This window comes from Talpa occidentalis, unplaced genomic scaffold, assembly GCF_014898055.3.
Source record: "Talpa occidentalis isolate TD23 unplaced genomic scaffold, MPIMG_talOcc4v2.1, whole genome shotgun sequence".
Lineage (NCBI taxonomy): Eukaryota > Metazoa > Chordata > Mammalia > Eulipotyphla > Talpidae > Talpa > Talpa occidentalis.
Window position 1 is genome coordinate 130,209,956 of NW_026555331.1, and position 24,481 is coordinate 130,234,436.

At 36.6% G+C, this 24,481-nt stretch overlaps 1 protein-coding gene across 1 annotated transcript in view; it reads left to right on the top strand.

Annotated features, from left to right (window-relative positions):
• Window positions 1-21,901: 21,901 nt before the first annotated feature.
• CFTR (CF transmembrane conductance regulator) overlaps window positions 21,902-24,481 on the top strand; it is a 152,945-nt gene continuing 150,365 nt past the window's right edge. Inside the window, exon 1 of the mRNA XM_054692591.1 lies at window positions 21,902-22,041. Within this exon, the coding sequence (XP_054548566.1) occupies window positions 21,989-22,041 (53 nt within the window). The 5' untranslated portion in view covers window positions 21,902-21,988. The remainder of the gene's footprint in view (window positions 22,042-24,481) is intronic.

A 24,481-nucleotide genomic window follows, 5' to 3' on the forward strand; every position in this document is an offset into this window, starting at 1 on the left:
TCTGAAAAAAAGAGAAACAAGTAGATGTAACTTATTAACATTAGGAAAAATACCTTTGGCAAAGCCTTCCTTCTCTGTGCTGTGCCCTACCACCCACTGCCCCTACATCCTGACACATACACACACGCCCCAGAAGCAATTTCTGAAAACACACTACAGAGTTAGAGAAAAACCTTTGTTTTATTTAACAAGAGGTCAGGACAGTTACTTATTTAAAAAGAAAAAGTAGGTAGTTCACTCTCTTAGTAGCACGTGCTAGTAAGAGCCAAATTTTTATAGATCAGGTAAAAATTTTTATAGATCTGGTACTTATATTAAATATCTGAGTTTATCATAAAAATGCTTTATGGATGTGAAAAAATTAACAAATAGGTTTTTAAATCTGGAATGCTGGAAAGATAAAAGAAAACTTTGGTATGAACTTTGATATGACTAAAAATAAGAAAGTTGTAAGGCAGGAAAGAATCAAAATTATCATTGTCATCAATAGGATATTAATATAGAAATGACAAAGTATTTCTCATTCTGTATTTTCAGAGATTTGTGTTCTTGTTTTGATGTACTCATATTTTACATGTTTGTATTTCCACTTTCCTGAACAATGTTAAATAGTAATGTATTTTCATATTCCAAATACTTATAAAAACCTGCAATCTTGCTTTTCTGTTCCTAGCCACTTGGGGAGCAGTAGGCTTTAGTGCAGTCACAGCCAAGTCCAAGAGCCTTTCCATGCATCCTAAAAATGACACAGAAATGTCATTAGGAAACCACAGTCTCAAAGATATGACTCTCTTAACATGGCAGATCTCTTGTTTGTGAGGAAAATGTGCACCACAAGAAGCAAGCCACCAAAGAACATGAGTACGATTGCTGAGGCTATTAAGACCCTTGTAGAACCCACAGAAGTCAAGCCCAATCCAAAAGTTGTAAGCTCAGTTGACTCTCCTCCACTGTATAACCTATGCTTGGGAAGTTTGCTCACTCCTGCAAGGCCCACAGTCTCAGTCTTGTCAGCCAAAGGCCAAGGCTCAATTTAAAAACTCTCGATTGAAAAAACTCACATATGAGTTGGTAGGATAATACAATGGCAAATTGATTTGTCCTTATGAAAGATTTTATAATACTATGCATTTCTTGTTTAGAAATGGGCTTTTTTCAGTATGCTGTGTATATAACTTTTTTACTTTTCACTTTTTGCCAGCAGAGGGCAGGTAAGGAAGAGAGATAAAATATAAAGGCATCTCTTTTGGGTCTTCATTCAAATTGAACACTTCTCTGAAATATATAGAAGTAGGTTATTTTATTTTTATGTTAACCTGTTTTGAAAAGAACTTTCCTAAGTACAAATTGTAAGTCTTATAAATACATTTGGTTTCAGGAAATTTCAAATGAGATTAGAACTTTCAATTTTAGTTGTTTATAAATTAATGATTATATTTCAAAATATGAATACTCTGTATATTTTTAGGCTGTATGTCCATGATGTCTCCAATTATTTTGGGTAATGCTGTTTAATTAGACTCCTTTTATATTGGTTTTCTAATTCAGTTATTGATATGTTAATGTATATTTTCCATATATATCTTAATTTAGCCATTTGAGTATTTCTTTAATATATAGAGTTGTTAAGCATAATTTGCAGTCTTATTAAGTAATGGGTTTTTAATAATGTAATTGTAGAAAACCCATGTACAATGCAATAGAGATTTTCCCCCCTTTTTGCAATAGTATACCCCATGGGATGTTTAAATACAGCTTTAGTAGGTATATTATGATGTTTTCTCTTGTAGCTTTAACTTTGTTTAATGAGTAATAAAACATCCTTTTCTAAACATTAGATGGTATGATAAACTGTGTAATTCAACAGCTTAGGACAGCTTGTATGTAACCTTTGTTAAATCAAAAGTCAAGCGGTAACTTGGATTTTTGCCTTCTCTATTTCAATAATGTCATTGTTCTGGAAGTACAGGAGCAGGGAAAAACTGAATAGGTTCTGTCATTGGGAAGATAAATCTCTATACTGCTTACTGCAGGTGCTAGAAATTCCTTTTCCTCTTCTTTCTGTGAACCTCATCTGTAAGAATATATCTTTTCTTTTTTCAAAACACTGTCGAGTGTCACATATAGTGCTTAGAAAACCTTCAGCTAGCTATTAGTGTGTTAGTTTATTATATAGTGTGTTTGCTGTTATATAGTGTATACTATATGTAATCATGTACATATTATGTATATGTTAACTATTGTTGTTATTATTAAGTATGTTAAATATATACTTAAGTTTAGTCCAGTTATTGAACTAGCCTGGGGGTTCACTTGCAATTGAAAAAAACTGATTCTTCAAAAAGGAGAAAAACAAAAATGTAACCTCATCATCCTTAGAAATTCTAATTCTATTCTTTATTTATTCAATGTGGAAAAAAACCAAAACAAAACCTGGACTAGAGTGACTCTTAACACTAAATTGAGAAAACCGGAGCAATAGTGTTTGTCACTTAATTGTTGTGAACTGAATGCTTCCTGGTATTATGAATTGGTGTTGAGTTAGTTTCCTGACTATGCATGATGAATATGTGATAGGGTAGGATTTAGTTCTTTTAAAGCAACCAAACTGGATGAGGAAGAAAAGTTTTACCTTGATGAGGAATCCCCCTGGTGTGATCTTGATGAGGGCTATTTCAAAACTCTGAACAAAATAGAATTTTCAACCACTCCCTGAAGGTAAGTTTATATAGCTTGGGAAATAGGTGGAGGGAAAAAAAACAAAACAAGGGAGGGGTCTTCAGGTATGAAGAAAAAGAAACTTCTTCTGGTAAGCAGAGTAACGAATCAGACATAAGGGTGATGTGATAGTCTCTTCATTGATTAACTGTACCATTTCTTCCTGCTCTACTAGGCCACGGTGTATATTTGTTCCAGTTTTATCTTCCTGAAATGCAATGCAATGTTGTTACTTCTTGCACAAAACCCATAATGACTTCCTTTTGCCATGAATAACAGGAATGCGACTCCTTACCCTGCCATTTATGACTCTGAACTATGTGATTTCAATCTGATTTTCTGTGTTCACTTCCTCCTCTGCTTTTCATACACCAACCAAACAGTGCTGTTCCTAAATATGCCCTTCTATGCTCACATCTCTCTCATGTTTATGCTCACATCTCTGTCATGTTTATCAATAGCTCCTTGTCTTTCAAGATCCATCTTCAGTGATACCTCCTCTTAAAGACATTCTAATATTTAACTGTACATAATTTTTGGTGCCATTGAGTCCCATGTCTGTTTGCATCTCTAGAATGCTTTTCATCTTATTTCATCTCTCTCTCTTTTTTTTCCTGCTGACATTTTCCTGCTACATTTCTCTCTCTCTTTTCCTGCTGACAGTAATCTAGTTGAGAGCATGGACTATGCCTTGTAGTTCCCAAAGATTAGTGTGGTGGTCTGCAGCTGGCAGAGACTGTCAAATATAATGAGACAAGTCAGGGCCATTTGCATTTTTCAGGTGCTCAATATATTCAAAATGGAAGAAATGCCAGGATTATAAAATTGTGACATATTTTAAATGTTAGATTAGACAAATGGATGTGATTAAAGTATATACCTGGCCCAGATAATCCCCAAAGTAATTGTGCTGTTTATAAAATAATCCCAGGTTTTCTAAAAAATCAACTCATAATAGCCTTGTTGATGTAGTCTGGTAATCTGGCACAAGTTTAACATTTTTTCAAATGTATGTATTTAGATATTTTTTCTGATATCTCATTCTCTTAAAAATGTATTTCATCCCCTACTGTGCTAATTTAACAGGAAGCCAACCTTTTCCATAAAATTATGTTATAATGAAAAGAGCAGAAGAAATGAAGAAGACCTAGTTACTTGTGATGATTTGTAGTGGGTTGAGCACACACAGCGCTGTGAAGCTGTCTGCAGAATCTGCAGCATGGATTCGATTCCTGGTTGGCCAGGGAGATTCCCACATGGCGCGGCAGACCTCTTTTGTCTTGCCCACTGCTCCTTTCAGCAGTGTTTTCAATTGTCTGCCTGTTCTGCTCCCTGCTCTGTCTGAGGAATTCTCTTGCCTTCCCACACATATGGCCTGTACTCCGGTTCTTATATAAATAAATAAATCTTTAAAAAGAAGGAAAGAAAGATAGAAAGAAAATTTGCTTATATAAACATGAAATATTAACCTTGTCTCTTACTCCCATGCACCTGGGTGTTTAACATATTCCCATAAGTATCAGTGGTTCAAGAACTAAGAGTGGAGCTAGATGGGGAACCAACAAGTGACGAAGTTAGACTTGATTAACTTACACTAAATGCAGTTGGTTTTGAAATGTCCTTCATAAGGATCATTCCTGAGACAGATCACTAAATATATGAAAACTTGAAAGAAAATTATTTATCAAGTTTTCCTAACTTATTTTAAATATATTTATTTATAATTATTTAATAAATTTTAAAATTTATCAAAAGGTAAAAGCATTTTGTTAACCTAAATTTCTTTTAAAGTATGACACACAAAAACTTTTAAATGGATTCCAAATAACTTCAGTTTAGGAAGACTAGGTATTAATATGCAAATGTTATTAAAGTAGGATTTAATGAAAAAAATGAAGACAATTTTATAAAAATCTAAGGGTAATGGTCTAGTGAACAATTTTCATGTATATAGATATTCCTGAAGGAATATTTTTTTTTAAAGATTTATTTTATTTACACAAGACCGAGGTATAGGCCGGATGCGCAGGAGGGTGAGAGGATTCACCAGATACAGAGCAGGGAACAGAATAGGCAGACTGATGAAATACACTGCTGAGGGGAGCAGTGGGTGAGACAGGAGAGGTCTGCTCGCCATGTGGGTTGCTCCGAGGCTGGTGGGGATGGAACTGGCACTGCAGAGTCTGCAGACAGCTTCACAGTGCTGAGCTCAACCGCCTGCGCCACCAGGGAGGCCTAAGAATATTTTTGGTAACATTTTAATTGCCAGAGCTTTCCAGTTGAGTAAGCATATGTAAGGATATTAGGCATCTGAAATTACTACACCTATTTGTTGCAAAATTCCATTAATTATGTATTTGTAAAATATGCATTGTAATGCCAATCATTTCAAAGTTTCCAACAAGAATTTAAAATTTGTCATATTTTAAAAGTAGTAAGTTTAGATATGTATGTGTAATGCTACAAAATAAAACACAGTATTAGTTGTTTTTACAGATAACCATTGGAATTCCATTTTCAAATATAGTACAACTTCCGTTATTTTCCAAATCCATAATTTAACCTTTACTTTATCTGTCAGCCAAGGTACTGGATATTGGTGTGAGCTGGGTCTGCATTTTTAAATGAGAGCTGTCTCATCAGTTGGGATTATGAGTGTGGGAAAGCTAAGAAAAGGGTATTACTCTTTAATTCCCTCCTTCCTTACCCTTTGCTCCATAACATTGATCTCTTGGGACTCAAGGAAATAACTAGAGTCTCCTTTGCTAAGTGCCAAAAATTAATATGATGTTAAGAAGTCAATTGAATTTTCCAGTTCAAGTTATGTCACTACTATTATACATTACAGTAAAAAAAAAAAATTAAAAAGTTTTTTTCTCACTTAAGGTCATTTGTTAAAAATATAAAGGAAATTAATTGTATGATTTTCATTCTCAATGATATTAGTTCATTGAATAACATTGTAACCTTGTAACCTGCAACATTGTAGTGAACAAGGGTAGTCTTGGACATTTTGTGAAGATGACCCCAAACATAAAGAAGGAAGCCCCTGCCCCTCCTGAAGCTGAAGGCAGAACTAAAGCTTTGACAGCCAAGAAAACAGTGCTGAAAGGTGAAAGAAAAAGATCATACGTCACTCATTTTCCAGAGGCAACCAAAGACCCCCCAGGAGAAACAAGCTTGATCTCTAGCCATCATCAAGTTCTCTCTGACCACTGAGTTAGCCATGAAAAAGACAGAAGACAACAACACATTTATGTTCATTGTGGATGTTGAGGCCAACGAGCACTAGATCAATCGAAGAGGCTGTGAAGACGATCTGTGACATTGATCAGGCCCGATGGATAGAAGAAGGTGCATGTTTTGATTGGCTCTAGACTACAATGCTTTGGATATTGCCAACAAAATTGGGATCATCTAAACTGAATTCAACTGGCTAACTCTAAATATAATATATTTCATTGTCAAGGAAAAAATAAAGAGTGATCTTGGAATCAGTTATATCTAATCCAGTACTACCTGTAGTAGAAGTAAGACCACAGGAATGTATGTTAAATTTTGTTTTGGTCCTATTTTCCTCGAGTCAAATGGTACAATAATTATATCTCATAAAGATGGTGGGATAATTAAGTTGGGGGAAATGTTATAAGGCCTAGCACATTAGGCACTCAATACTAATTAATTTCATGCATTTAGTGTACCCTGGATATGCAGTAGTTTGATTGGGATTGGAAAGCAAGACAGGACCATGAACTGATAATGCATGTTTTACATCTCAATGTCTTAAAATATTAGTTATTCCACAAAGAAAACATTGTTTTGAAAACATTTTTACTATACATTTTCTAATAGAGATATAAAAACTATGACTTGGGCAACTTCAGCATTTTCCAAAATGCTGTTTTTGAGAGAAATGTGATAGCTTTTTATTATTTCATGGCAATCTTAAATAAACATTTAAAGCTGAAAGTCAGTAATGTGAAATAAAGAAGAATGAGCACAGAGTGGAGAGCTGGAAAAGGAATCACTATGATAGAGTATTATTTAAGTAAAATCTTCTCCTAGAGAAAATAAACAAGAGAATGTTAAAATTGAATCTATTTTATGCATGTTTTCCTGGAATCCAAAAGTGTTTTACATAATTCAATGGGTGTAAAAATTTGTCACCATTCTGTGGCAAATTCACTTTTATTTTAAGTAGCACAACTTTCATAGTGGCTAATACTACCTTGAAATTTTAGCTGATGAATTCCAACATTTTGGTAATAGCTACAGATAAATGAATAATTAATGGTCCTGAGTTGACAAGGAAACATGAAGATTTTATTTTTCTTGTTTATGTAGAGACATCTAGTAGTTTTCGTTTTATTTATGAAATAGCCATTGACTATTGTTTTTTACATGATTTATTTCCCACTGGGGATAGAAAGTTTTTTAAGGTCATGGAGATCCCAATTTGAAGCCAGTTTTTCAGACTTACGTAGTTCATGCTCTAAGCCCTAGATCCTATGGTCACTCTTGCAAGAGAAATAATTAACTGAGGAAAATAAAAACTAAGAGTAATGAATTTGAAAGTGTTAAACATAAAAGGATCTAGGTTTGAGATCTTATTTAATATTCAAGATTATTAAGGTTCAAGTTGTTAGTAATTTGTTTTTGTGGGGAAAATATACCAAACAGAGATAAGTACAAAGCTTTCCTGTATTTTTTAAATACAAATTTTATTTTGAAATCATTTTATATTTGCAGAAAAGTTGTTAAAATAGCATGGAGAGGTTCTTTATACCTCATACTCAGTTTCCCCTATTATTAACATGGAACATTATTATCGTATATTTGTCACATTTAATAGACCAATATTGATACACTACTACTGAAGTCCATGCTTTTTCACATTTTTTTCAAGGTTTTACTTAATCTTTTTATTCTAAGATCTCATCCAGGATAACACATACTTAGTCCTCATGTTTCCTTAGGCATCTTTTGGCTGTGACAGCTTCTAAGACTTCCCTTATTTTTGATGACCTTGACAATTTTGATGAGTACTGTTCAGATATTTTGTAGAATTTTCCTCGACTGGGATTTGTGTGATTTTTTTCGTGATTATCCTAGGGCTATTGATTTTTGAGAGACGAATCATAAAGGTATAGTGCCACTTTTATCACATAACATCCAAGGTACATACTACAATGTAATTATTACTGTTGATGTTGATCATGATCACCTGGATGTGAAAGTGTTTGTCAGATTCCTCCTCCATAAAATTATTTTTCCCTTCCCTACTCCCTCCCATACTGTACTGTTTGGAAGGAAGTCACCATGCACAGCCCACACTTGAGGAGTGGGGAGAGTGAAGTATCTTGAGAGTGAAGTATGTACATAAATTATTTGGAATTCTTCTGTACATGAGATCTGCCAATACTGTCTGATTAATTTACTCATTTATATCAATATGGATTCACAGATACTTAACACTTAGGTTATAGTTCAATAGGTTATAATGATTTTATTGCTCATATTGTTCTAGCTTTGGCCATTGGGACTTTTTCACCTCTCTTGTCTTGTGTCCTTTGAAATAGCCCCACCATTGTGGTGTTTACATTTGTTTTTGTATCTTAGCACTTCTTTACTTTCTGGCACTGTGCTTGGTCACCTTGTATATTTCCTGCCCCTCTTCTGACAGGAAACCTGGTTCCTTTTGTTGGAGAGCGGTATTAGAAACCAAGACCTGTTGATTGGTATTGAGATGTCATTGTTTCTAGGTCTTCTCAGCTGACAGAACAAAGAAATATATGTTGTGTAGTAGCTTTGATTATGCCCATCTATAAATATTTATATATTAACAATTTGTATTTTATTAAGTTAAACATGAGTTTATAAAGTATCCCTCGCTCTAATTCATTACCACAAGAATTAATCTAAACTCTTCCCCTATTTCCTTAATCCTCTATTGTCTTAAACTTTCATTTATATAATATTTTATTAAAAATGAAACATTTTATTAAAAAAATAAGTAAATGAAAAATTAACTCTTTATTTCCAGTATAATACATAATGGTTTCAGAACTGTTACCCCGGATTTCTCTGGGATATACTTTTATATAAGCCATTTTGCTGGTAGTTTTATAGACTCCACTGATTTCCAAAGGTACTTATCTGGAACATTTCCCTCCCACTCTTTTCGGTGATACTGTTTCATATACTTGTAATACAGTTAGATTCTTCTGTCACATTCTGCATTCCATCCTGGAGTCCTCCTACCCATCTTAGATTTCCTAAATGATTTTTAAAAGATTCATATACATTAAAGTTCACTCTTTGTGCTGTAAAGTTCTGTGGGTTTTGACAATGCAGTGTCATGTGTTCATCATTACAGTTTTGTGCTGAATAGTTTAACAGCCCTAAAAATATTAGGGCTATCTTATCCTTTCCTATCTTATCCTTTCCTTCCTCACTTCAGACTCCTGATAACCACAAATTTGTTTACCATCTCTTTAATTGTGCCTTTTCTAGAATGCAAATAATTGAAATCATTATAGTATTTAAATTTTCCATACTGGCTTCTTTCACTAGCAGTATGCATTTAAGATTCATCCATGTCTTTTTGTCGTGACAGTTCATTCCTTTTTATGACCGAGTAGCGTTCTGTTGCATAGCTGTGCCACAGTTTGTCTCCCATATTTGCTGATTGAAATATATGTTATTTACTTCCAGATTTTAGCAATTATGGATAAAATTGCTATACACATAATGATAGAGGCTTTTTTTGTGGACATAAGTTTTCAAATAGTTGGATAAATACATAAAGTATGATTGCTACATTATATACTAAGACTGTATTTACTTTGTAAGAAATTGTAAAATGCTATCTCAAGTGGCTATACCATTTTGCATTCCCACCAACAAACTTTACCAGCAGTAGTAGTGGCATTTTATCTTAGTTGTTCTAAAAGGTGAGTAATGGTATTTCATTGTTTAATTTGCAGCACCCTAATGTAAATGTCAAATGATGAACATTTTTTCATAAGCTTATTTGCCTTCAGTTTATTTTCTTTGATGCAATATCTGTTCATACTCTCTGCTTATTGTTTAAATTGGGTTATTTGTTTTCTTATTACTCAAGTTTTATTTTCCTTTATTTTTGAAGGAAGTAAATAAAAATAAAAACTCATAGAGAAGATATATATTTGAAGAAATCATTAAAAATTATCATATACATTTCATCTTTTCATGTAAAAAAATAACAGATGAAACAGTTCATCATTAAGTAGATTCTTAATGTGATGATATGAAATTTGGAACACCCATATCCACCATTTATTGAGCACTTACCCTATGTTAGGTAATGCATTAAATTTATTGTTTATATAAACAACTTTTTGTTTATATCAATTAAATTCATTTAATTCTCATAATAACCCAATAAAGATGACAACTTGTTTCTCCCATTTTAAAGATGAGGAAATCCCAATGGAGGAGCTCTAAGCTCCTATTCCATGCTGTCTGATAGACAATATATTGGGTTGTCAGAAAAGTCATGGTGCAGTTTTTTTTTTTTTTATGTTTTTCAAAGAAAAAAATACATCCTGACTTTTCTGATAGTCTATTGTTTTAAAAATGGGAAGAAATAACGTTTGTTTTCTTACACAGCCAATTTAATGTCTCTTTTAAATTTAATTGTTTGCAAATTTAGAAAGCAGATTCCAGAAAATGGTCCATTTTTCTGGAATTATTCAGATGTAGTTACAAACCTCAAATTTATTTAGCTTTCTGTGAGGACACATTCAAATGACTGAATTGAAGTCTACATTTTCTCCTACATCCTTTCATCTAAATTTATTTCACCTCAATTTTTTAAAAGATTTATTTTATTTATTTATGCATACAAGAACTGGGGTGCAGGCCAGAGGTGTGGGTGGGGAGGTGGGAGGATTCACTAGAGACAGAGTGGGGAATGGAACAGGCAGATCTACTGAAATACACTGCTGAGGGGAGCAGCAGGCAAGACAGGAGAAGTCTGCTGCACATATGTGGGTTAGCTCCCTGGCCTGGATATCAACCTTGTGCTGCAGTGGCTGCTGATAGCTTCATAGTGCTGAGACTTCATCCCTGCGCCACCAGGGAGGCCCCCTCATCTCAATTTTTTTTTTGAAAAAACAATCTTTCCTGAAAGCAAGTAAAATACAATGTAATAATCAAATAAGGCTGTTTTTCCCTACCCAATATTGGATCAGACAAATACCATCGCAGAGTCATCTGCTTTATTATTCAATAAGTATTAACAAAAAGAATTCATACAAATAATTAGAATCATGACCAAATTGGTCTTCAAAAACAGCAGTGCAGTCGCACCTGGTGGCTGACTCTGAGCTTGGCAATGAGCAGACAGCATAGGACTGGCTGTTCCACTGGCCTGGCTCGCCTCCAAGGACCTGTCAGTGGTCAGGTTCCCACAGTGCCAAGCACAGGGCAGGTGGAGAAAGGTTCAAGGTTTCTGTTCTCCTGTAGCATTGATGACATACAGGTTGTGTGTCAGGAAACAAGACTAGCACCCCTGTAGGTCCTGAGGAGCAAAAGGAGTGGAGTTCCTGCTTTGCTTTATGGGAGGGCTCTTGCTGTTGGGGCATGGGTGTAAGAAATTGTTGCTGCTCCTCACATCCCACTGCCTGGTTTCTGAGAAGAGTAGGGAGTTTGCAGAGCACTCTGGGGAAACAGAGGACTGAGACATTTTCCTTTTGGAGACTTCAAGTGTTTTCTTTAAAGGAAATATTTGCCACAATGAATGCTTAACTTAAAAATAGTTTTATTTAACATTTTTAGATCTTGAAAATTAATGCTTATAATACACAGAAATGAATTGCAGTGTAACTGTGACACTTAGTTAAATACATAAAACTTGTAAGGTTTTGAAGAAAGATAAAACCAGCTATAGCATAGGGGGAAAAAAGTGTGGTCTCAAATCAGTAGCACCATACAACCTGGGCATTTGATAGGAATACACATTCCCAGGCCCCCCGAGCTACTGGTTCAGAATCTTTGGGGTTTGAGGCCCAGGAATTTGTATTTTTTCGAATTCTCCAAGTGATTTTGAAGAACCTTAAAATGTGAGAAACACTGCTTTAGAAATACTGAACCATAGTGCTTCCTAATAAGCTTTGAGTATAATGCCCACCTGGTAGAGCACAGTAGTCAAAGGGCAACAGAGAAGTTCATGGGTCATAGTGAGGAAGCATTAAGAGAGCTGACCTTAACCCGCCAGACAGGCAATGGCAACTAAGCCAGGAAAGAACGAAAGTGCAAACCCGTAAATGAATGAGCAGTCTCTTGATGGCTGGGGCACTCTTAAAAGGAAAAAGAAAAAAAATGTTTAGTGTTATGGGGAAAAAAATGAAATAGATGGGAGCAAAATAAACTCCATGGAGACTGCCTTGGGAGTTGACAGGCAGGTCATCTATTTTAAAGAAGGGACGGGAGTCCTTTTGAGCATTGATATTTGAGTAAAGTCCTATAAGGTGGCGAGGAAGCAAGTAATCTGATTGAGGGAAAAGCATTCCAGGCAGAAGGAACAGACAGTGCAGAGACCCAAGTGAGGAATGTGTCAGGTGTGTCTGAGGAGAACAAGAAGATCAGAGGAGGAAGATGAGGTCATAAAGCTAATAGCAGCAACAGGCAGTGCAGGGCCTTTTTGATCATTCTTAGCACTTTATCTTGTACTCTGAATGACAAATGGAACCATCTGTGTGTTTGAGCAGAGAAGTGAAAAAAAAAAAAAAGATTTACTATACTAGTAACGCTAATGAGCTAGTTGTAGATAGAGTTGGTTATGGGTCAAATGCTTAATGTTACCTGATGGAAGTATTCTTCCACTCCTAACAGGACATCTTTGTGACTTGTTATAATGATTTCCTGAGAAGATTTTGTTTTTAGTCCTAAAACAGAAATGGAGGATGAATGCATGCCTGAAGTGGGAGGAAGAAAAAAAGTTGAATGAATTACTATAGATTTTGCAGGGTTAATGAGAAGAATAAATGAAAGAGATGTTGACTATGGGAATTTCCTTTGAAGTCAGGCACCTAATACTTTGTTTTGTCAGTTTGTGTAAATATTTAGAGATGAGAAGCCCTTTGAATGTGGCAGCAGAGGTCTGTCTTATTCATGGTTTCCCTTTCCTGGCACAGACCTGGAATGGAGTCAGAAAGCACTTATTTCACAAGAAGCATTTCATTTTGGAAAAAATTTGAAGTTTAGAAATTTATGTCATAAGATGATTCTGACATATATCCTTCCAGGCCTTTTTCCAATATATGTTTGTGTGCATGCACGCATGTGTGTGTGTGTGTGTATACATACACATGACCTACATACTCCTTTCTTGGGATACAAACAAGGTCACGTTTCTTTTTAAATGTTGAAGTCAGTGAAAAGTCCAGAAATGTTTCTTTAAGTTCTTATACTACCCCTTAATAGTCGAAGAACCATAGGATTTTCATAGTCAAAAGGGATCATTTCTATTTCCAAACATGAGAAAGATAGAGGATCTGAATTTGATCAGTCCTTGTGCATGGGCCCTGCCCCATTTTCTGCTGCCGGAACCTTTGTCACCACACCACTGTATCAATGATGAAAATACTTTCTCCCATAGAATTTGTTGCATCCTGGTCCACTGCTGCAATTAACACCCTATTTGGGAGAGATTTTTACATAGGTGTTAGCAGTTCCTGAAGGAAGATGAAGCTCATTCTCCCAGCCTTAGTCTCAGCTAGTAGTATGTTACACTTGACCTTCCAAGTTGCTCTAGTAATTTCCAAAGCCCATCCAGCCTTCAATGATGAGTAGGTAGAGGCAAGCTTCCAGTTTCAGCTGTAAAGTGGCCCATCTCCCATCAGGCAATAGGTATAATATACCTTTCATGGTATCTTGTATTCTTCTTGGGGATTCATTATCCATATTTGAGCCCTTCAGTTGGGTTAATCTCAATTCATCAACTAGACTGTAACTATGTTGAACCTCAAAAGAAAAAGATATTTTCTTCCCTCACTGTACCTCCCTACCTTACAGTCCTAGAATTAAGTAACCACTCAATAGCTTCTGAAGAAATGAAGAAAAGGATGAAAAGAAAATCTTTGTAATAGATCCCTGTTTTCATGTTAACAGAGAAGCAAGTGGTCAAATTGTAAAAAGCACCTCCTTTTAATTAAACAAAAAGTGCTATATGATCCACAGCACATAGTACAGTTACATAGCACACAGTGAATAAGTCCTTAGTTCTAGAGCCAAATCACTGGGTTCATTCAAATTCTGGCTTTATTTCTTGAAATTGGGCCTGGCATTTTGTCTTCTGTACCTTAATTTTCTTCATTTGTAAAATGGAACTATGATGACAATAATATATGTATGTTTTATAATTTTTTTACCCAAGGGATATTGCATAAATTATGCAGCAAGTGTATATCTGTTTTTACTTGCAAAAACAGAATCACATGAAACTTAATTTGCTTTATAAAAGAATTATTATTTCTATATTTTTAGGTAGAACTTTTTTTAAACGTTTATTTATTTATGCATACGAGAACTGGGGTGTAGGCCAGAAGTGTGAAGGGTGAGAGGATTCATCAGAGACTGAGTGGGGAGCAGAACAGGTGGATCTAGTGAAATACACTGCTAAGGGGAGCAGTGGGTGATACAGGAGAGGTCTGCTGCACCATGTGGGTCAGCTCCCTGTCCAGGGATTGAACTCGTGCTGCAGTGGCTGCTAATAGCTTCATAGTGCTGAGACTTAATTCCTTATGCCACCAGGGAGGCCCTATTTTTAGGTAGAACTTTTTTTTTTTTTTTAAACTTTTTTTTTTTTTTTTTTTATTTATTTATACAAGCACTGGGTACAGTCAGAAGCGCGGGAGGGTGAGAGAATTCACCAGAGCCAGAGCGGGGAGCAGAGCAGGCAGAAGGACCGAAGTACACTGCTGAGGGGAGCAGCGGGCAGCAGGAGAGGTCTGCGCGCCATGTGGGACCCTCCTCTGGTGGCCAGGGAGCAGCCGGGGATCGAACCGGCGCTGCAGAGGCTGCGGGCAGCTTCGCAACCCAGCGCTCAACCGCTGCGCCACTGGGGAGGCCCTTTAGGTAGAACTTTTTAACAGTCATATTTGTTTAGAGGAAAACTATGATATTTATCAATTTAATTTTCTGAATTAGGATGGTATGCTTTGTTCCAAGAAGGATTTAGTTCATTTTCATTCATATCTTTAAACATAATTTTTGTACATGTAAGTAAGTGTTCCAAAATGTTTACCACCGTTTTGTCAGTGCTGACTCTTAACAGCTTTTGGAGTGAGGGTGGTTCCAGTCATTCTGTAATGCAGATTGTGGAGGCCAATGAGCCATAGTCACTGAACCAGGAATGTGTTGTCCTTTTGACCATATGGATTAATCACCATAGTTGCACCAATCACCCTGAACTTGAAGATCAATACATAGCTAGCATAGTGTCCTAAGACAACAAAATCTCACAGGCTATATCTATACAGGATAAGTTAAAGCAAGTCAGAAAAGTGACTTTGACCTGGGAATTCTCAAATTGTAGGTTTCTGGATTAAATGGCCTTCTTTGATTAACTGATTTCCTGTGTCACTGCCTTTAATCATGAACTAATATTAAAATGGCCCTCAAATAAGTGTTCCTAAAAAATCATAATTGAAAATACTGCCCATGATGTCATACAGTGATAATTATATGATTCTTTGAATGGCAGACTCAAGATTGGGATGGAGGGAGGTTCTTCCTGTGAAATTACAAACTGATTTCTGTTAGATATCAGATGATGAGAATAATATAACCTACTAGACTTTGAGGACCAAGATAAAAGAATTACTTTTAGCTCCCAGGTGCAAGAAAAATTTTCTATCCTGTCTCCCTCCTTATTTATTTCAAATGTCCTCCTGATTTGCATGTTATTACAAATGGTTCTAACTTATTGTTGTCTCCTGCCTTGTAAATATAACTCCTTTTTGTAGCATGTAAATTAGTATAGAATTCATCTGAGGGGAAAAATTACCACTTTTTTCTTAAAGTTCAAGTATATAAAGGCGCAATTTTAATACTATAGATAGCATTTGACTTTCAGCATGATATCACCAATGAAAATTTAATCTGGTGTTATGAATTCTCTTGTTTCTGAAAATGCTTCAGCAGGAAAATGAAAGGAGAACCAGTATAAATAATGAAACAGTCTTCATGAATGTCAGTTTTAGAAAATCCCAGGTTTATTAGCTTTTCCATTCATAATAAAATTGTATTAGGAATAATGTTCATAGTTGTGCCAGTTCACTGATAGCCAATAATAAACTCCCATTTTGTATAGACTGATGATCTTACAGATTTCCTTACAAGGAAGTACCTGTAAGTTACAGAAGGCCCATCAAGGTGCCAAATTCCATCTGGACACAGTTGTTCAAAATATACCATTGCTAAGCTGAAAATTAAGAGGAACTGACAATAAAGCTTTCAGAATATCATTTAATTGCAAAAGGAATATGGATGTTTACACCATATAAAATATAGTTCTGCCCCTAAATTAAAATTATCTTATATTGGAAAGGTATTGGGAATTCTCCCTTTTCATCTAGTTCAAATACAAGCATAGAAGTTCAGAGGGTATGTGAGAGTCCAGAGGTCCTGAGAATTCTGACAGTATTTAGGAAATTCAGTTTTCTGTAAAATTCTATTTGCATTAGGGCCTCCCTAGTGGCACAGGTGGTTGAGCGCAGTGCTGTGAATTGTCCTCTGCCTCTGCAGTGCTGGTTCAATCCCTGCCGGCTGCGGAGATGCCCACATGGTGAGGCAGACCTCTCCTGTCTTGCCCGCTGCTCCCCTCAGCAGTGTATTTCAGTAGGTCTGCCTGTTCTGTTCCCCTGCTCTGTCTCTGGTGAATCCCGTCACCCTCCCGCACATCTGGCCTGTACCCTGGTTCTTGTATATACAAATCTTTAAAAAAAAATTCTATTTGCATTACAGTGATTTCTGATTTATGACCAGTGGTATGTAATAGTAATACCTGAAATTTGTAGATGGCTTATTAGGTACTAAGCACTTTGTGTTTTTTATATGTATCACATTTAATTTCTTCCAGGATTGATTTTCAGTCCTGGAGGGTACTTAGCAATTTCTGGAGACAGATTTGATTGTCATAATTGGAGGAGTGGTGTGTCATTCTGTTGGTGTCCTGTGGGTAGAAGCTAGAGATCCTACAATGCACAAGACGCCCCCCCCTCCATCAAAGAATTATTCAGCTCCAAATGTCATTTGTGCTAAGGTAGAGGTACCTTGACTTATCCATTCAACAACCCGATGAGGTGGGTATTATTAATCTCATTATCAGAAAAGAAAATAGGCACAGAAAGGTTAAGTAACTTATCCAATACCACACAGCTAATAAGTAGTGATGCCAGAATCGAAATCTGATCCTATATTGCCTCAAATCTCAAACTCTCTGTTATACTCTGAAACCTTCTTCAAGGAACTTTGATGACCACTGAAGATTCTGTGTCTTGAAGGATGGACAACCTGCCTTATTCTGTACTCCTACCTGCCTTATCACCATGTTCTTGTTAACTGAAAGATTAATATTAATGTTTCCTATCTTGAGCATCTTCAGATCTCATTTAAGATGACATTTAAACTATTAGGTCAATAACCCCAAGAGAAAAATTATTGTTTTTATAAACTATTACTAAATAAGAAATAAGGTAAAGGAAAACAGAAGACACAATTTCTGTCACCAAGGAAGTTATAGAGAAGAAGGGTTATGTGTGTGTATAAATAATGTCTCATGTATATTTATAAACAGAATTGTCAGACTAAGCATAACATTGGATGCAGTAAAAGTAATGATAATCTGACCTACTTATGTACCAGGACACCCATCCTTGGGTCTGAAACAGCTTTTTTTTTTAAATAATAAATTTTATTTTTATATTCCCCATACAATTGCAACCCCCCCCCATTCTGATCCCAATCCCTCCCCTCCCGCCCCCACCCCCCCAAAAGTGTCTCTGTGAAACAGCTTTCTAAGATTATAATGTGTATTTACACCACATCAAATACTGTGTTATGTAAGAGCCTTCACTGTTCTTACCCTTGTAGCTTAGATATTTTTATAAGTGGAACCAGCCTATGCACATCAGCAGATAAAGTCTAGCCTTTCTTTTTTGAAGGGCTTTTCTTTCCTATGGGGATGACTTTTTGTTTCCTCCTACTTTTTACTATAGTCTTGGTTACTAACTCACTCTTAAAGCCTATTCTTAGGAAAGAATCTGAGGAACACACTCAAATGAAATTGAACATGATGCATAAGTGAAGCATCATGCAGTTTTGCTCTGGTGATATCTAATGGCGAATCTTCAGTCATCTGACAGTGAGTAATATAGAACAGCTTGACACATAAGCATTTATATACTGAGAGCATTCGAAGAGGCACAGGGCACATTGCTGAACACATAGTAGGAACTAAATAAATGTACCTATACATAGTAGGTACTAAAACAATTTATATACCCGTGTTCATAGAAACATTATTTACAATAGTTAAAAGCCAATTGTCTACCAATAGATTAATGGTTAAACAAAATGTGGTTTTTACACACACACACACACTTAACTATTTAGCATTCAGTCTCAAAAAGGACAGAAATTGTGCAATGTATTAAAAACTTGGGACTTTAGGCTAAGTGAAATAAGCTAGTCACAAAAAGAAAAATACTGTCTACTTATGTGAGGTACTTATGAGTAGTCAAAAATCATAAAGACAGTATAATGGTGGTTGCCAGAGGTGGGGAGAGTGAGGAGTTACTGTGTAATGGGTATAGTGGCTCAGTTATAAAGATGAAGAGTTATGAGGATGGATGATGGTGATAGGTACATAAGCAATGTGAGTGTATTTAGTATTACTTGACTGTACACTTAAAAATGACTAAGATGGCAAATTTTGTTACATATATTTTATTACAGTTTAAAAAAGTCCACATAGGGCCTCCCCTGGTGGCACAGCAGTTGAGCGCTGGGCTGCGAGGCTACCCGCAGCCTCGGTAGCGCCGGTTCATCCCCGGCCACCAGGGAGGGTCCCACATGGCACACGGACCTCTCCCGCTGTACCCGCTGCTCCCCTCAGCAGTGTGTTTCATTGGTCTGCCTGTTGTGTTCTCCGCTCTGGCTCTGGTGAATTCTTTCACCCTCCCGTGCTTCTGACTGTACCCAGTGCTTGTATAAATAAATAAATAAATAAATATTAAAAAAAAAAAGAAAATAAATAAGTCCACACAGATGGCTACCTAATCATATATATTTTACATCAGTTCGGCTTAAAACATTAGGAAATTCTGATGGGGAGCCTTGTAAGGTGGTTAAGTAATTGGGATCAGGCAATAACAACAGAAAGTTTAGGTTCAAATATCAGTTTTTCTCTTTTAGTTATATGTTGGAAAATTACTAAATTTTCTGTACCTCTGTTTCTTCAGCTTAATAGATGGATAATGTAAAGTTATCTGTCCCGAAAAGATGTTAAAAGTATTTAGAAAAGGCAAAGCATGCTGTGTTCTTTGCATGGTATCTGGCATAACAGTGAAGTGTTCAAACAGGTAGGCTATTCTAATAAGATTTTATGAACTTATGTTTGAGTCGCTTATAGCGAATAGCTTCACTGTTTATCATTACTGCCTTCCATTCTCAACCTGGCCTATTCTCTTTCCTATTCTTAAACATTTCAAAGCCACATTTAGGATTTCAGTCATGACTGTCAGCCATATATTTGAACATTTCCTGATATGCACATCCCCATGCCCATATCAGGTAAATACCTATGTGCAAATTTTGAATATCAGGTCTCAATTAGTTGATTTATTCATGTCTGCTAAGAATGTTAACATTCTGAATAATGCTAAAGTCTTACTTAAGCCCAGAAAAAATTGGGGGTATAATCTTTAATGATAAAAATCTAGGGTGTTCCTTTGTATGTGAATGTACATGTTCTTAAAATGGAATATCATAATTAAATGTTGTTTATTAAAAATATGTAACTCCAGTAGCACATAGTTTATAAATTTTTCTTTTCGGTCTCATTCTTGAACAAGTCTATCAGTTACAATTTCATGGAAGTAATGTGAAAAGACAGTTGGTGTACAAGTGATAGTGTATAAATATGTGAGGGATGATTTTATTAGCAGCAATATTATAAAGAGATAGTAATAATAGTTTAGAATTAGACTTGAGTTTGAATTTTCTCTCTACCATCATAGGCATTTACTTAACTTCTCTAATCAGTTTCCCCAAGTGAAAACTGGGGAGAATAACATCAATCTACCAGTTACTATAGGCTTGCATGAAAATTGGATGCCTGGAATAGTAAGAACCAAAAAAAAAAAAAAGTGACTTTTATTTAAGCTTTCCAGAAGAAAGCTGTGTCTCTTCACGCCACATCATTTGATAAGCTTCTATGAACTTCTTTGGAACTTTATTCTTAATCCCTTTATTGCCACTTGTCCTTTGATAAGAGGAACTGATTACCAATTCTTTTCAATATATGTGGTTTATATCTGATGGCTCACATTAGCAGTTAGAAAGCAAACAATGGACTGGAGGTGGGAAGTGGATGGAGTGGGTTTAATCACAGACCTGGGAAAAGTCAATAATGAAGACTGAGTTTCAAATTTTATGTCATACTGGAGAGAAGAAAACATGGAACAGAATTGGAAGCAATGAATCATGAGTTAGAAATACTGATGTTCTTTCCTGGTATCTAACTTTGCAGTTCGGCTTATCTGTTTACTCTTAATTTCTCTACCATTAAACTTGAGGATAATAAAATTCATGTTTTTATAAACCTTACTTTAAGATAGGAAAAAAGGGTAAGGTTGAAATGCAAAGTGCAGCTATAGAAACCTGCTGAATGAATGAATGAAATACATGTCCCTGTCTTTCTGTTATGAAACACACATTTTATTTGTACTATATTTGGGTGATCACAAGTCAACAACCAGGAAATTCACAAGTAAATATCCTTGCCTTAGAAGTGAGGCAATAAAGTAATCAGACTAAAATGTTTCCTTTCATCTGAAAATTTCAATTTAAACTCAATGTGCACTAGCCTTTGTACAATAGACTAAAAGCTTGGCTCTTTAAGAATCACCGCACCGGCCCACAATTCACAAACCAAAACCTCAGAAGCAAAGGTGCCCACACCTGAAAAACCTTAGATGTCCTCAGAGAGTTGAAGATGGCGTTTCTCTGAGTCAGGTTAGAGTTAACACGCTTCCTTCACTTCAAAGGCAGGCTAGAGTCCTGGCAGTGTATTAGTCAAGCTGTTTTGCCTAACGAGACGAGGATAGGAATAGGAGGGCGGGTTAGTTTACACACTGTTCACCTGTCAATAACACACACTGAAGTCGGCCTGACAAACTGAAGTCGGACTGAAAATCTTAGGGAAGATAATTTTAAAATCCTGGGCGCGTAATGGAGAAAGCAATAACGTATCTTCTCTCTTTATAGGATTTCACCACCCTAAATACGTCTCTGACATCCTCGGAATTTTGCCTAAGCATGAAAGTAACAAAGCTTGGTTCTTCCTCCTACGCTCAGAGGAAGCGCTACAGAGAACACATCACACTCGGGCGGCGGACTCCGGCTCTCTAAGGCTTCGTGCTGATGCGAGAGACATATTTTCGTTCTCTTTCAAAATGCACCTTGCGGTCGTTACCCGAGTTCGACAAGAATCTCGGGAAAAGGGAGCAGGAAGGCTCCGGCCGGCGGCGGCGGCGCGCTCCGGGCGCGGGGAGGGTCCCGGCGGCTCCCCCGGCGGCTCTGCCCGGCGGGCGACTGCGGTCCTGGGTCGTCGGAGACGGTGCCCACCTGCGGGCCGGGCAGGCTGGACGGTAGGAAGGCGGACCTGCGGGGAGTGAGCGCGAGGGAGGCAACTGGGAGAGTCTGCAAAGGGAGGACAGGAGCTGTCGGGAGGTGCGAGGGGGTGGAGAAAGCCGCTAGAACAAAATTGCGGCCGGACCAGGCTGCGCCGGCTTTTAACCTGGGCTGTGGAGGCGGGGAAGCAGCACAAGGAAAGGGGAGGTGTGTGGAATAGGGGTGGGTGGGTGTAGTTAAGCGCTAATGACATCACGGCAGGTCAAAGAAAAAGGGGCGAGCGGCAGGCGCCGAGGAGAGTAGGGAGTTTGGCTTTAGGAGCTCAAGAACCCAGCCTGCCCCAGCAGGGACCCGGGTGCCCCCAGAGACCATGCAGAGGTCGCCTCTGGAAAAGGCCAGCGTCATCTCCAAACTTTTTTTCAGGTGAGAGGGTGTCCAGCCGAGCTGTGGAAGGACACGTGCCCCGCAAAGAGGAGGGCTTGTGTATGGGCTAGGTTTGGGGAAAAGAGGAATAGTTATTGTTTTTTCTTTCTTTTTTTCTTTTTAAAGATGCCCTGTGAGTCATGGTTAAGGAAGAGAAGGTGAATTTTTGTAGGAAAGAGAGAGAGAAGATTAAAAAAAATGGGAAGCCAATTGTTTGAATAGAGAACTAAGTCTACTTGTAATTGAAAGTCATACTCTCAAGACTCAAATTGTTGCTGTGCAGTTTTCTTGGATTTTTCTAAGAAATGTATGAGTTATAAACTTGTTAATGAAAACAGTTCCATACTGTTTGTTCATCTCCCCTTCATGCCACTGAACCTCAGATGTCTTCTGGGCACACAGAGAGCAAGTGCCAGACCTGCATGTAGTAGGTGCTCAGGAAACATTTGTTGACTGAATGTTGAGCTTTTTATGGAGAGTGGTGAAGTGGGTAATTTGTGTTTAAATAAAGTTTTTATTGTTATGCTGCTGATTAAATCTAAGGAGTACATTTCAAACTTCTATTAATCTTTTTTTTTTTAAAGATTTATTTATTTATGCATACAAGAACGGGATACAGGCCAAGATGCTGGGGGTGAGAGGATTCACCATAGACAGATTGGGGAACAGAACAAGCAGATTGACTGAAATACATTGCTGAGGGGAGCAGCGGGAGAGACAGGAGAGGTCTGCTGCGGCTTGTGGGTTGCTCCCTGGCCGGGCATCGAACTCTTGCTGCAGTGGCTGCTGTTAGCGTCATAGGTTGTGTCTTAACCCCTTGCGCCACGAGGGAGGCCCCTATTAATCTTCCTTCTTACAAATGAAAACAAATCCTTTAAAACATCTCTTTTTAAAATAGAAATCCATTTCTACCAGTTTAAAATTTAAAGACGGGCCTCAAAATTATCATGGAAATGTGAAACCATAGGAATAGATACTGAGGTTATATCCAATTGACATTTAATAATTGTGCTTTTATCCTACTTTGCAAGTGATGAGACAAAAGCTTGCAAACTAAATCTAATGAGATTTTAAAATTAGAGTCTAAATTCAGTATTAGGCAAAGTGTAATTAAATGTAGCATTTCATATTTGAAGTGTTCTTTGGATACTATATCTACTTCTTGTTAAACTTACGTGAATGAATGAATAGGTGCAGCTCTCTCATGGGATATTACTTGACTCATAATTATCCAATGAATCAGCATACTCAGGTATCAGAAAAGCCAAATATATTATAAATATTCTGTATGTGTGTAAAGGGGTACTTAGTTTCACATCTGTGTTTTATTCATGTTTAGTAAACCTGGACCTCAGGTGCTAAGGAGAGGCCATTGTCTATTGTAGGAGAGCTCCTCCCTGTGGATGCAAGACTTTGCTCTTTGGAATCACCTTTTTGTTGATGTCTAAAGCACCTTTTGTTACTCCATCTATAAAAATTATCTGTTGAACTATTTTCCTGCTATTTAGGAAATGTGAATTGACATAAATTGTCAATCTTAGCAGAGTGCTGTGGGGAACTTAATCATTTCAAATGCAATTTTCAGAAGACTAAATATTCCATAACTACTTTAAGTACCAAATATATCTAAGTAAATCTAAGTACTAATTTTAGGTGGCTTATTGTTTATTTAAATTAGGTCATTACTGATCTATCACAATACTTTCTTTTTAAAGCAGATCACCTTATAAATTTTAGTATAGTTTAAAATAATGCTTTCAGGTTGTTTGTTAAGAGCATACTTATTCCTGTTCTCCAACCTATTTCATAATAAGATACTCTAAGAATAGGTGTATTAAAAAAAAAAAAACCTTAAGCTCCTAGTATTTATAGGAACTGGCAGCTACTTAAAGTACCATTTATTGGAAACTTCCTTCTGGGTTGTAATTCTGAGAGAAAAAGTACTTTCCACAATTTCTGCAGTAGGCTAGATAGTAATGTTTAATGGCCAGGGGTGTTAGGCTTTAGATCCAGAGTGTTTTGATTCAAATCCTGGACCTGCTACGTAGTAGCTGTGTGACCCAAGGCAAGTTCCTTAGCCTCTCTGCGTTTGTGGGATCTGGCCTTTAAATTTTGACCTTTAAAGTCTTTAAAATAGGATCGTATGAAAGTTCAGTTTAGGTATTAACTTATATGACTTTATCATATATACAGAAAAAATTCATATACTTATGTCATATGCTGTTAAGTACCTTAGAATCTAACATTCTGAATATGATCCCTTCAGTTTCATAAAGGAGTAAAGTTGTCTGGATTGTATTTTAAGTATCCCTTTCATTGTCTCTTTCAAGTCACTTGGACTTGTTTCTAAATGACTTTTAACTATATCAAAAAATCAAAACTACCTTAAAATTATGAAGATTTTTCATTATAATTTGTTTTGTTAATAGTCAAGTGCTAG